The following is a 15,544-nucleotide window of genomic DNA, read 5'->3' as shown; positions in this document are numbered from 1 at the left end:
GCAAGCCTCCACATACAGATGCTCGGCAAACAATTAAAAATATTTTTCTAATCTCAATGATTTCATATTTAAGGTATTTAAGCTGTTAAATTCAATGAGTTGCTCAAAATTCAAGGAACCCCTCTAGTTCACAACCAGAGACAAAAAACATTGATAGAACAGCAAAAAGACAGAAGAACAAGAATAATGAAAAAAATTGTGCTTGGAAATTCTGAACTCAAGGTCAATCAATACTCTTAAAATCATCCAGAGAGGTCAAGACTATAGACTGAGAACCAGCAATAGTTCTGGTAATTTTTGACATGTTTTAGGAATGGAACACGGGCGGGAGCCATGCCTTTGGAGAGTACAGAATAGATGGATGGTGAGGAAATAGAGGAAACCAAAGCTATTCAAGGAGTCGTGCTTGAAGACAAAAGAGAAGTGAAGGTGCCAGCAGGGGAAGATTAATAAAGAAGAGAGCAAAATCTGAAGAGCGTCCAACAAGAAGATTAAATGCGGATGTGGAGAGATAAGCCTTAGAAAGAAGAGAGAAACTTCCTCAGAGTTAAATGAAAGAAAGGGAGGACAGACAGAATTTTAAGGATTTGATGTGTGATATTGAGGCAGCTGATATTTTGTATCCACTTTTGAGTAAGAAAGGAAGTGACATTATATGCCTTGAGAGGAGCAGGATGGAGAGCTCATGGCTCATGGAGAAATCCCATTGCCTGCCATATCTTACAGCACATCACAGACCCCCATCCTTTATATGGATTCCTGGCAAAGTGGAAGAGGAAGTAATAATGATTGCAGGGTTATTTTTTGGTGTGACACATTTTGTTGCAGCAAGGGAAATCTGAGCTTAAGAAGCACAACAGAATGTAGTTTTTTCCTCTGTGCTGAATGCCTGTTGCACAGTAGCAGCAGACCTCTCAGACACCACTCTCTTATTTTAGAGGTTTTACAGAACTGTGTGCCATCTCTGGTGTGTACAATATGATTTGACACAGTTCACAAAAATAGCAAACAGCTAACTCTATTCTTGTGTCCTTTATTAAACTAAGTTATAGCATCTCACGTTGAGTTTGAATTTAGCAAAATGTGGAATCCATTTAATGATATGGTCTTATGACTTTGGATTTCCTGATTAAAGGGCCTTTCAGGTACATTCAGAAAATCCCATTGACACCATAATTGCTTAAAAAAAAAAACCCCAGTGATACATGGTCTCAATTGCTGATGACTATAGCTGGACTTACGGATAAGGCAAGAAGTTTCAATCTCCTGATTCTTTGTCTAGAATCAGTATGGTCGTAACTATGTGAATACCTATGTTATACTATAAGGATTTTCTGGTGCATGGGCTTAGGAAGCAACAATGGCAATTATTCCTGAAAAGGCAACTACAAAGAAAAAAGTGAAGATTGTCCTGTCCAAGCCTAGGAAATGTTATATCAGAGGATTGAAAATGAATAAGCCATGATATAGAATCATAGAAGCAATGAAATTGAGATTTGAAAGAGAATTTAGGAATGATTTTGTCCAATCCCTGTCTCTTTAAGGCTGAGTAATCTGAAACTCATAGAGGAAATAGCTTATTGAAGAGTACAAACTAGCCAGGCCACATGTGTCTTTGACTCAAAGTCCCAGGTGTCTCCACTCTGCCACAATGACAAATTTCTACCCAGTTTCTGGATAATTAATCCCAGAGACAGAATAATAGGTATACCGTACATACTAGGCACTCAGTGAATGCTTTCTTAATTGAACAACTGTATCTCTGTCTCTGACACACGTAGGAGTTAGAGAAACACCCTTATTATACAGCTTTTCCACTAAGGCTTATAACATAGTAAGGCTATATCAGGCACAATAACTTTAAAGAAATATAGCTTAGTATTTACATGTATTAACAGCCCACTCCAGTACTCTTGCCTAGAAAATCCCACGGCAGAGGAGCCTGGTAGGCTGCAGTCCATGGGGTCGCTAAGAGTCGGACACGACTGAGCGACTTCACTTTTCACTTTTATGCATTGGAGAAGGAAATGGTAACTCACTCCAGTATGCTTGCCTGGAGAATCCCAGGGACGGGGAAACCTGGTGGGCTGCTGTCCATGGGGTCGCACAGGTCAGACACGACCGAAGCGACTTAACAGCAGCAATAGTAACAGCAGCAACATATTCATTATTTCATAAAAACTTCCCAATAATGAATCAGATGTTATTAGCCCATTGTTGCACCTGATAAAACTAAGTAAGGGTCAGTTTATAACTTAAGGTCAAGCAGTCAGAGAATGAACCCAGCTTTGATCCTCTGACTCCAGATGGCCATGCTTTCTTTGTTATACCTTATGGTTTCTCCAGGACATTTATAATCTCTAGGGAAAAGAAAACCTAATCTGTGAGGGAAAAGATAGAAAGACAGAGGAGGGGAAAAATATTAGAACAAATGTGAGGCTTTTACGGAGAAAACTGATGCCAGAAAGAGATCAGAGATCAGGTAACAGATGAAGGATTTGTGTTTTCTTTGAGAGATCTGTTGCCGGGCTCCTAGCTACAAAGTCATGGGTTGGCTCCAAAGAGGAGAAAGCAACGCTATGTAACTTGGAAGAAGGTATTGACTTTAAGTGTATCTGAAAGACAGTGGGGTGAGAAAAGCACACCATTCTTATGGGAATCAAGATCTGGACTTTAATCCTAATTCTATCATTTGTTGTCCCTTAGATCAGGCCCTTTCCCCTTCTGGGCCTCAGTTATCTTAATTTAAAATGAGGTTCAAATGTTCAACTTCATTGTTCTCAACTAATTTTCTTCTTTTGCAGCATTGCCATTAGTAGAGACTGCCAATAATTTAGAAAAAATTTGAAATTGCCACCCACATTCTTACTTGCAAAACATCTAGTTGCTTTAAAAAAAAACAAACAAACAACTTTTTATATACAGTTGAAAAATCACATACAGTGAATATACACATTGTGGCCCATCAGCCTACTAAAGTGGGTCATGGGTTAAATAGTTATTCTACCAGAAAACTTTATAAGGATAATTCATCACTTTGTATGTTAGTTATATAGAATGGAAGCTACATAGGTAATAGAAAATCACACCTGATTTCCATTGTATGACCATTACTAATGACTACCACTGTGCTCTTGCATTAGTAGATTTTATCTGTAGTAATATCAATACACTCAAGAGACTTCGTTTATTTCATCATTTTTTTCTGAGAGGACTTTAGGTCAGAGATTTTTAACTGGAGTTGACAGAAGAATTGATGCTTTTGAACTGTGGTGTTGGAGAAGACTCTTGAGAGTCCCTTGGACTGCAAGGAGATCCAACCAGTCCATTCTGAAGGAGATCAGCCTTGGGATTTCTTTGGAAGGAATGATGCTAAAGCTGAAACTCCAGTACTTTGGCCACCTCATGAAAAGAGTTGACTCATTGAAAAAGACTCTGATGCTGGGAGGGATTGGGGGCAGGAGAAGAAGGGGGCAACCTAGGATGAGATGGCTGGATGGCAACATTGACTCGATGGACGCGAGTCTGAGTGAACTCCGGGAGATGGTGATGGACAGGGAGGCCTGGCGTGCTGCGATTCATGGGATCGCAAAGAGTCGACACGACTGAGCGACTGAACTGAACTGAACTGAACTGAGTACTGAAAGGATGAGAAAATTCCAAAGATCATTTTGCCAAGATCAACTGATACTATGTCACTGTGCAAAGGAAGACCAAAGCTATCAACTAAATAACCAACCATTAGGTTAAGTTGAAAAGTTTTATCACGGATGCATTCTTTTCACTTGCATGTTTTCAGATATCAGATACACGTTAATTATACACTTTTGGCCCTTAAGTACAGTTTTACCTTGGCATTGATGCTATATAAAAGGATTTTAGGGGAATTATGACCACTCTAAAACAATTGGAGAATTTTATTTTTTGTGATTCTCAAAAGGATCACAAAAGGTGACAACAAAGATTAAAGAACCAACACACTTCATATCCTACAATAATATGTTACAATTCAGATATTTTCTGGTAAAACTGGAAGCTGATTTGAATTGTAGCCTAAAAGTTTTAGTAAACTTTTAATTACATGAAGGTTAGTAATAGACCTCTATCAGTGTACAAGACCTCTTTTATACTTGATTCTTAAAAAAATAAACACAGTGTGATGAAAAATATTGCTGAGAAAAAGATAAATAAATAGAGAAACATTCATGGATTAAAAAGCTTCATAACTTTAAATCAATTCTCTCTGCACTGCTGTAGAGATTGAACACAATCTCAGTTATAATTCCAGCAGACTTTTTTGGATAGAAATCGAGAAGTTGATCCTAGAAGTTATATAGTGAGATGCAAAGGTATTAGCATTTCCAAAACAATCTTAAACAGTCAGTATAAAATTGAAAGACTTATGTGACTTCATGACTTACCTTATAGATATTGTAATTAAATAGTGTGATATGGTAATTAAATAGTGTGATACTGTCTAAGGATGGACATAGAGAACAAAGGGACAGAATAGGACCTAAAAATAGACCCCACTCATCCAGTCAAAGGTACCAACACAATCTAATGCAAAAAGCAAAGACTTTTCAATAAATAGGGCTAGAATAACTGGATAGCCATATGGAAAAGAAATGAACTTCAACCCCTACCTCATAAGAAACAGAACAATTAACTTAAAGTGTATCATATATATGAAAAAAAAGTGGAAACACATAAATTTAAGGGAATGAAATCACTCTGAATTTTCTCAGAGTCACCAACAAAATATTTTCCAATTTCTTCAGAATATTGTTTCCAAATTCATAATAATTTCATAATCAAGTAGCTACACAGAATACCCAGAAAACATTCAGCCTGGGTAGACCTGAGATAATCAAGCAATTGTCTAAAGATGTAACCAAGAATAAACTAGATGTGAAATCTATCCAACAAAAACATATTCCTATTACTACGTTTATTATTTAAAGATAAGAACAAATCATTTACTTTTGATGGACAAAATTGTCTAGCTTTAGCTCAAATAGTTCTAAAGAGATTTCTCTGAACTTTAATATAATTGTATTATCAAGATTAGAGAGTCTACATATTTACCTACTTGCCTTTCTCCCTTCTGCGCATTTCCAAAAGTAAAAGTTAACGATATGCACAACAGCAATAAAATATGAAACACAAAGCTCTTTACCGGAGTCCGTAGAGAACTGTTCCATCAGGATGCAGGCGGATCATGCGATTTTTCACTGTAACCCCATGCACAAAGGATTTCTTGTCATTCAGAAAGTAGGTGTCTGGTACCCAGAGTTGATCAGCCACCCTGTTGTCTAGTGTGAGGTTTAGTGGGATTCCAGAATAAGAAAGCCTTTTGTCTTTCCAAGACTGCTGGAAATACATGGTGAGAGTATAATCCTGTAAAAGAAAGGAAACCAAAAAAAAAAAAAAGAATTTTACCATCATCATCATCATCATCATTTTCTTCAGTTCAGCTAAAAGCCTTTTTGTTAAGAACCTGATGGTATGTGGTACTGTGGATGCCCAGAGACTCTGCATTCTTCAGGCCTGCTATGAGGTTACATTTGAATATGCTGTGAGTTGCACCTCCAAGTATAAGGTAACCAACAGGTTAGAAGTACTAGAGCATGCAGAAGCATTTGTACCAATATAGAGTAAATCCATTTAATTGAATTTTAACGTTTGAAGTTAAGGTCATGAAATCACGGGGAAGGCTGTTAAGGGAAGTTGTACTTAGAGATTTATGTTCACAAATATCTACCCCTGGATGTTGTATTTATAGTACTGTTTTGAAGGAGTATGTTTGTTAAATAATAACTAAAAATGGGTGCATTTATAAGGAAAAGATGTGCTCTAAACTGCAAATACCTTCTGAATGAATAGTGTTGTTTGCCTTATAAAGGTTATCAGTTTCCATTATCTGGATTTTTATAGCAAATTATGACTTGTCTATCAATCGTAAAAAGTAGTTTATGTAGAACATGTGGATGGAGATACTCATTTGGCCTGAGAACGGACATGAGCAGTGTGTGTGCTTGCTCAGTTGCTTCAGTCTTGTCTGACTCTTTGCCACCCTAAGGACTGTAGCCCATCAGGCTCCTCTGTCCATGGGATTCTCCAAGCAAGAATACTGGAGTGGGTTGCCATTCTCTTCTCCAGGAGACATTCCCAACCCCGGGGATGGAACCCAGGTCCACTGCATTGCAGGCAGACTCTTTACCATCTGAGCCACCAGGCAAATTGTCCATTAAAAGAATATGAGGTCACAATAACATCATAAAGGCTTAAGTTGTGGGTCCCAGTATCATTAAAGAAAATGGTTCACTTTTTCTTTTAAAGGACATTTATCTGTCAATAGCTTTAGCTGAATGCATTAGCAACAATTAAGAAAACACAATATAACTCCTGCACAACTCTGTATACTGCCATTGTTTTATATATATATACACACATACATATATATATATACATATATACATATATACATATATATATATATATATACACACACATACATATATATACACATACAACTCTTTGAGAAACCAGCTGAGCCACAGGGGAAGTCCATGAAATTAAAAGACGCTTGCTCCTTGGAAGGAAAGTTATGACCAACCTAGACAGCATATTAAAATGCAGAGACATTAGTTTACCAACAAATGTCCATCTAGTCAAAGCTATGGTTTTTCCAGTGTGAGAGTTAGACTCTAAAGAAAGCTGAGTGCCAAAGAATTGATACTTTTGAACTGTGATGTTGGAGAAGACTCTTGTGAGTCCCTTGGACTGCAAGGAGATCCAACCAGTCGATCCTAAAGGAAATCAGTCCTGAATACTCACTGGAAGGACTGATGTAGAAGCTGAAACTCCAATACATTGGCCACCTGATGTGATGAAATGACTCATTGGAAAAGACTCTGATGCTGGGAAAGACTGAAGGCAGGAGAAGAAGGGGATGACAGAGGATGAGATGGTTGGATGGCATCACCAACACAATGGACATGAGTTTGAGTAGGCTCTGGGAGTTGGTGATGGACAGGGAAGCCTGGCATGCTGCAGTCCATGGTGTCGCAAAGTTGGACACGACTGAGTGACTGAACTGATTTGAGAAACATTGACTCTGCTCAGGCTTTCCTGGTAACTCGGACAGTAAAGCATCTGCTGCAATGTGGGAGACCTGGGTTTGATCCCCAGGTCGGGAAGATCCCTGGAGAAGGTAATGGCAATCCACTCCAGTACTCTGGAAAATTCCATGGATGGAGGAGCCTTGTAGGCTACAGTCCATGGGATCACAATGAGTCGGACACGACTGAGCGACTTCACTGGTTCACTGCCTCTGCTCATGTCTTACATCTGGGTCAACTGTACTTCATCTAGATCCCTATGTGGATATTAATGCATTTGTGAAATATCCTAAATGATATTTTCTTCAATATTTATTCTGGACAGTGAGTTCCAATGTCCTTTAACCACTATATTTGAGAATTTTTACATTGTTTAGTCAGAAACAAACTTACAATAATTTAATTCTTTCATGTTCAATGAGAAGGACATTTGCTCCCTATTAATCATACAATATCCCTTTTATAGATCTGAAACTTCCTTCCACCCTACCTTCACTTAAAGGAGAACAGAAAAAGAGAACCTACAGGGTTATGTACACTTCTCTTCTCAACTGCTGACATTCTCATTTGCACCCTCTTCAAGTTGTAAACATCATACCTTTTTGGAGTACAATAGATCGGACAGATTCTGAGCCTTAGATTCTAAAACATCTTGATGCCAAAATCTACCACTTGTAGAGCTATGTAACCATGAGCTACTAACTTAACCCACTGTTATCTCCAATGTCTCACTTCTAAAATAAAAATAATAGCATTTTATTGGCTTATTGAAAACATTGCTTAGGAAAATTCGGGTGCAGGTATTTTAGAAACTAGCATGCTAAACAAATAGATTATCTTCAGAATTATTCACTGCTGTTTAAAGATTAATATACTTCCAAACTACTTGTAATGTACATATTTATTTTCATAGGCATTGCCACTTTTAAAGAGATGTTTATAAAAGAACTTGTAGGCAGAAAGACCCCAGTAACCATGAAAATAAGCGCTTGTCTGTGTTGTAAGTCTTGTTGGGGTCTTGTTTGTAATTCAGACAATGTAATACAACTAATAGCTATCTCAAGCTACATTATTGTAAACATTGTCACAGGTGTCAGCATGACCAGCAACGGGTTATGTGTTTCACTACTCATGCTGAATACTCATTAACCTCCAGCTCTCTCAAGTGCTGCAGAGGATTTCCTCACAATAAGACTATGAGGAAAAATCCTTACCCTACATTCTCTTCATTAAAAGGAGTTTTAATGTGTGATGAGGAAAAACTTATTGTAAAGTACAAATGATTATAATGACATAATATTCTATTAACTAATGTTATAATTAAAATATTCTTGTGGTAAGTAAACAATGGCGAGTGGAAGGAGAAAATTACGTCAACTTGAGTGACCTCCGCATAAATTAAGTGCATGCATGTGTGTGTGTGTGTGTGTGTGTGTGTGTGTGTGTGTGTGTGTGTGCTTGTCCCTTTCCCTTTCTGGAAAATCTTGTTTTCTGTAAAGAAAGAACTATACACATGTACTGAGATCTTTGCTCTATACAACTTGCTCTGTTTTCAATAAATATTGACTAAACATCACACCATGTTTCCCAATTAAAGCAGTAATTTACTCTATGTGCAATAAGAAATCATTCAGTGGAAATTTATGTTGTTGTTCAGCTGCTCAGTAGTATCTGACTCTTTGTGACCCCGTGGACTGTAGTACCCAAGGCTTCCCTGTCCTTCACCATCTCCCAGTTTGCTCAAACTCATATCCATTGAGTCAAGATGCCATCCAACCATCTCATATTCTGTAGCCCGGTTATCCTCCTGCCCTCAATCTTTCCCAGCATCAGTGTCTTTTTCAATGAGTCAGCTCTTTGCATCAGGTGGCCAAAGTATTAGAGCTTCAGCTCCAGCATCAGTCCCTCCAACGAGTATTCAGAGTTGATTTCCTTTAGGATTGACTGGTTTGATCTTGCAGTCCAAGAGACACTCAAGAGTCTTCTCCTTAGCACCAGAGTTGGAAAGCATCAATTCTTCAGTGCTCAGCCTTCTTTCTGGTCCATGGATGCTAGTAGTTAACTCTAGGAAGTGGGTGATGCAGAACAAGTACCTTTTAGGACTTTTCTTCTTATGCATTTCTAGGGTTATCATCTTAATCTAGGACCTGATTCTATGATAAATGCAAATATGGACCCATGAGTTTGATAACCTTCAAAAAACTTTTTGAAACTAATGATAATTGTGATGATAATTATGCACAATGTGAAAAGACTTAAAACAGAGTAATATATCCTTCCTATGCATATTTTACCACAAGCATGATAATAATTTCCTTCTAGAAAATGCTATATGCTCTGTGGTTTCCATAGAGCTTCATATCTATTATTACATTTCATTCTCACCACCTCGTGAGATAGGCAAATTCTCCCTAAGAGAATTTATGTTTACATCTCTAGGAAACTACTTACTGAATTTTAAATAATTTTTTTTTCTATCTGCACTTTAGTATAAATATTTACAGTCATATCTGCATATAATAAAGCCTAAATATTCTTTGGTGTAGTCTATTTTTTAGATGGAAAAGAAAGGCTTAAAATTGCTGTATTTTTTTTTCTCTGATACAACAGATTTTCTACTAATTTTTCATTAGGTCAAAGTGTAAGCACTCCAGGGAGGATGGAAATTTTTCATAAAGAAATGAAAGGTTTTGATACTTTGGCCAAGAACTCTAAAATCATTTTCCTTTCAGGTGTATGATATCGTTCAACTACCTTTCTCAAGTGTGCAAGCTACTCCTTGACAAAAGTGTGACATATTTAGAAACTATGGGCCATAGGAGATTCTTTGACACTGAAGCAAATTAATGGGATTAACTGGTATGAGATTCCTAATGAAATTAGTCAGGCTAATTCAGGCATGAGAGAATTTGATTCATTGAAGAAAAGCAGGATAAACAATATCAAGTCAGTAATCTCTAAAACCCATCCTTTTTAAATCTAAAAATGCTTAAAGAAATAAGAAAATATTTCTAATAAATATTTGATTCATTGAAGAAAAGCAGGATAAACAATATCAAGTCAGTAATCTCCAAAACCCATCCTTTTTAAATCTAAAAATGCTTAAAGAAATAAGAAAATATTTCTAATAAATGAAAGCAGTCCTTTTGGAGAATAAAGGTAATATTCTTTTATATACTTGTTTTTATTGAAGTACAGTTGATTCACAATTTAGTTTCAGGTTTACAGCATATGATTCAAAATTTTTATAGATTATATTCCATTTAAGGTTATTACAAAATATTTGTGATATTCCCTGTGCTGCACAATATATTCTTCTATCTTATTTATTTTATACACAGACGTTTGTACCTCTTGATCCCCTACACCTATCTTTCTTGCCCCTCCCCTCTTCTCCCTTCCTGCTGGTAACCACTAGTTTATTCTCTATATCTGTGAGTCTGTTTCTGCTTTGTTATATTCCTTTATTTTATTTTTTAGATTCCACACATAAGTGACAACATACAGCATTTGTCTTTCCAAGATATGTAATCAACTTGTGTCCATCAACAGATAAATGTATATGGAGATATATATATATATATATAATGTCACTCAGCCATAAAAAGAATGGAATTTTGCCATTTATAACATGGATGAGCCTAGAGGGTACTATGTTTAGTGGAACGAGTCAGATAGAAAAGGGGAACATTCATTTTAGAGCAGTAGTTTTGAACTCTGGATGATTTTGTTAGCCAGAGAATATTTCACAATGCCTGAAGACAGTTTTAGTTGTCACAACTGAGAGTACTCTGTGTGCAGCTAATATCACAGAGAAGAACAAACCTGACTCCATGCGGGATCTATTCTTTCAGCTTTAATCTTTGTGCTCTGCTGCTGGTGCTGAGTCATGCTGGTTCTGCGCCTTTGTGAAAGACTGTTTCGTATAGCATGAAACATACATAATAGCCCTTGTTCATAATCTGCCTCATAGACTTGACCTTTGACGCTTTAACAGTTTTCCATTTATACTGAGATGAAAAGCTGCAGAGCAGAGCATAACAATTGTCTTGTTGGAGGTTTACAGAAACCATGGTGACCAGACTTATGTTGACAGCTGAAAAAACACAGCATTCTGGCATCAAGGAGTCTACACCAACCAGTCCCACCGCCTCCCCTTTCAGTATAAAATAAGCCTGGATTCTAACGCAAATAAGATGGTTCTTTGGGACACTAGTCTGCCATCTTCTCAGTTTTCTGGCTTTCTGAATGAAGCCACTATTCCTTGCCCTAATACTTCACCTTTTGATTTATTGGTTTGTTGTGCTGTGACCAGTAAGAACTTGGACTTGGTAACACTAGCATCTTTGGGTAGTGGCCAGGTATACCCCCCAGCCTAAAACACTGCACCATGCATCCCCTATAACAAAGAATTAACTGACTCCAAATGTCAATAGTGTCAAGGTTATGAACTCTGCCTTAAATGAAAATATCTTCCTTTCTAGTATCAGTAAGATAACTGTATTATTAGTAAAATAATATCTTCAACATGTCTACTCAAACTTTTAATATATTCCTTAAAACTTTGTGTAAGGAATGCTAACACTAGATGGTTCATAATTTGCCACTATAACATAAGAGATCATTGACAAAAATTCCTTAATTATCTAGCATCAGAAGAGTGAAAAAGTTATATGGTTTTGCAAATATATTGAAGTATATATTTTAATAAAATGAGCTCTAAGAAGACTGCATAGTGGGCTAGAAAAGTGAAAGTCTCTTATTAGCTGCCTCCACAATCAGCACACAACTCAAACTAATTCAATAGTGAAGAGACAAAATATTGATTTAACATCTAATAGTATTGCATCTATTCAGAAGGATCATATGAGCAATCCCTCCTTTTCAAACTCCTTTTCAAAGAGGGAGAACTTTTATATATAAGAACCAAAGCCCTTGCACACATTTATATCTTATATTTCATTGATTTGATTGCACATTATGCATCACAAGGGGTCCCAAGCACACCTCTCTGTTCCTTATAAAACTTTTATGCCATCTTAGTTGAACTCTGAGATCCTCTCTTTCCAAAACTTAGGTTGCTTTCCCCCAAAACTGATTGTAGCCGAGCTGTGCATCACTTCTACAGAAACTTCTGTGGTTAAACTGCCCTGCCTACAGTTCCTACTAACTGAGTGTGAACATGTTCTATATCACAGGATTCTGCCCTCCTCCCACCTTTGGAATGAAGAGTAGATATCTAATCTAAGACCAGATGATTTATAGGCAGATGATAAACTTGTGCCTGACTCAAGAAGATGAGATGGGCCAATCAGAATCCTCTCCCAGAAATTTGCTACTGGATAAAGGATCTGATGGGCTTCCCTGGTGGCTCAGTACTAAAGAATCTGTCTGCTAATGCAGGAGATGCAGGTTCAATTCCTGAGCCTGGAAGAACCTCTGGAGAAGGGAATGGCTCAGTTCAGTTCAGTTCAGTCACTCAGTTGTGTCCAACTCTTGGCAACCCCATGGACTGCAGAACACCAGACTTCCCAGTTCATCACCAACTCCTGGAGCTTACTCAAACTCATGTCCATCATGTCAGTGATGCCATCCAACCATCTCATCCTCTGCAATCCCCTTCTCCTCCCACCTTCAATCTTTCCCAGCATCAGGGTCTTTTCCAATGAATCAGTTCTTTGCATCAGGTAGCCAAAGTATTGGAGTTTCAGCTTCAGCATCAGTCCTTCCAATGAATATGAAGGACTGATTTCTTCTAGGATTTACAGTCTGGATCTTCTTGCAGTCCAAGGGACTCTCAAGATTCTTCTCCAACACCACAGTTCAAAAGCATCAATTCTTTGGTGCCCAGCTTTCTTCAGAGTCCAACTCTTACATCCATACATGACTACTGGAAAAACCATAGCTTTGAGTAGATGGACTTTTGTTGGCAAAATAATGCCTCTGCTTTTTAATATGCTGTCTAGGTTGGTCATTGCTTTTCTTCCAAGGAGCAAGCGTCTTTTAATTTCATGGCTGCAGTCACCATCCGCAGTGATTTTGGAGCCCCCCAAATAATCTGTCATTGTTTCCATTTTTCCCCATCTATTTTCCATGAAGTGATGGGACTGGATGCCATGATCTTAGTTTTCTGAATGTTGAGTTTTAAGCCATCTTTTTCACTCTCCTCTTTCACTTTCATTAAGAGGCCCTTTAGTTCTTCGCTTTCTGCCATAAGGGTCGTGTCATCTGCATATCTGAGGTTATTGATAATTCTCCCGGCAATCTTGATTCCAGCTTGTGCTTCATCCAGCCTGGCATTTCGCATGATGTACTCTGCATGTAAGTTAAATAAGCAAGGTGACAAAATACAGCCTTGATGTACTCCTTTCCCAATTTGGAAACCATCTGTTGTTCCATGTCCAATTCTAACTGTTGCTTATTGACTTGCATACATATTTCTCTGGAGGCAGGTCACGTGGCCTGGTATTCCCATCTCTTGAAGAATTTTCCATAGTTTGCTGTGATCCACACAGTCAAAGGCTTTGGCGTAGTTAATAAAGAAGAAGTAGATGTTTTTCTGGAACTCTCGTGCTTTTTCGATGATCCAGCAGATGTTGCCAATTTGATCTCTGGTTCCTCTACCTTCTCTAAATCCAGGTTGAACATCTGGAAGTTCATGGTTCACATACTGTTGAAGGCTGGCTTGGAGAATTTTGAACATTACTTTGCTACCATGTGAGATGAATACAATTGTATGGTAGTTTGAACACTCTTTGGCATTGCCTTTCTTTGGGATTGGAATGAAAACTGACCTTTTCCAGTCCTGTGGCCACCGCTGAATTTTCCAAATTTGCTGGCATATTGAGTGCAGCACTTTCATAGCATCATCTTTCAGGATTTGAAATAACTCAACAGGAATTCTATCACCTCCACTAGCTTTGTTTGTAGTGATGCTTCCTAAGGCCCACTTGACTTCATATTCCAGGATGTCTTGCTCTAGGTGAGTGATCACACCATTGTGGTTATCTGGGTCATGAAGATTTTTTTTGTATTGTTTTCTAGGTATTCTTGCCAGGAGAATCCCATAGACAGAGGAGCCTGCTTGGCTACAGTTCATGGGGTCACAAAGAATTAGAAATGACTTAGTGACTACAAAAGGATCTGATACAGCAGCTGTAGCAGCAAATGCAAAGGTCATGACATAGAACTAGGGCTACACTGCTTGTATGAAGTAAAAGAGAGGGGAGCTTGAATGAAAAAGAAGAAGCCAGCTTGCAAAAGAAGAAAGAAAATGGAGAAAGATGCAGAAAAGAACCATAGGAGAAAGAGTCTGACATTGTTAGAGAATGAATGGCCAAGTTCATAAAGAACTTCCTGTTTCTGATTTCTAGCTCTCCTGAGGTCTGGAAATGTTCTATACTTCAATATAAACTTCTTATATAAAGTTTATATATAAACTTCTGTACTTCTTATAAACCTTTGTATTATTACAAGAAACTTCACTTTCCTTGCGCTAAATTGATTTCATCTTTATTTCCTCAAACCAAAAGAAGCCATAATGATTATGCAGATTGATGTCCATATGAGAATTTCATTAAGCAATAATTATACATATTGTAAAAACCCAAGAAAATCAAAATCATCTGGCACATTTCGCTGATTTTGAAAAAGGGAGGTATTATGAGAAATCTGACACTCAGAGATGATAAATGACTGGGAAAAAGGAGGGAAGAGACATATTTGATACTGTTTATTAACCAAGAGAGCAAGGAAAGTGATAGAAGATATATTTACTTCTATGGAGACAATTCTCTATCAAACACAATGACAATTATCCAGAAATGTAACCTGGAGACTAAATGCATAAGATGGCAATGAACAGTACTTCTTACAAGGATGAGAAAACAAAGCAAACTCATCTCACAAAAACAAACTTTGGTGAAAAATTGCCTGATAAATAAGCCAATTTAGGTTGTAATTGAAAAGAATCGCACAACATCTGTTTCTAATTGAGACTCCTGCTTAAATGAATGTTTTGTGTATCAGTGTCACCATTAAGTACATTCTGCAGCAGAAATGCATCACTGTATTTCCAGATTTTCTGTTCATTTCCAATCTTTCATCTTATCATCTAGTATTATGCTAACTATTAATACATATTTGTTGTGCTTACTCCTTAGCCATGTTTTGTTTTAATATCTTTAAAATACATACAATCTCATTTTTTCAAAGCCCATGTTTTTCTTTTTATTGATTTTTTTCAACAACTGCAGCTTGTACTATGCTTCATAATCTTCTTTTATCTTTATCTCATCCTAATAGCCCCATGTGGTTTATCCATCTGTATAGTCAGATTTTTGTCAGTCTTGTGTAGTGTTCTGAACAATCTGGAAATGAAGTGATCTTCTGGGTGAACAAAAACATTGAGAGCTGTAGGT

General features: G+C 37.4%; 1 protein-coding gene across 1 annotated transcript in view; it reads right to left on the bottom strand.

Moving 5' to 3' along the window:
- Positions 1 to 15,544, bottom strand: part of GABRB1 (gamma-aminobutyric acid type A receptor subunit beta1) — a 438,990-nt gene that overhangs the window by 269,794 nt on the left and 153,652 nt on the right. Inside the window, exon 4 of the mRNA XM_069593059.1 lies at positions 5,180 to 5,400. Within this exon, the coding sequence (XP_069449160.1) occupies positions 5,180 to 5,400 (221 nt within the window). The remainder of the gene's footprint in view (positions 1 to 5,179; positions 5,401 to 15,544) is intronic.

This window comes from Ovis canadensis, chromosome 6, assembly GCF_042477335.2.
Source record: "Ovis canadensis isolate MfBH-ARS-UI-01 breed Bighorn chromosome 6, ARS-UI_OviCan_v2, whole genome shotgun sequence".
Lineage (NCBI taxonomy): Eukaryota > Metazoa > Chordata > Mammalia > Artiodactyla > Bovidae > Ovis > Ovis canadensis.
This window is presented reverse-complemented; position numbering and strand designations above follow the sequence as displayed.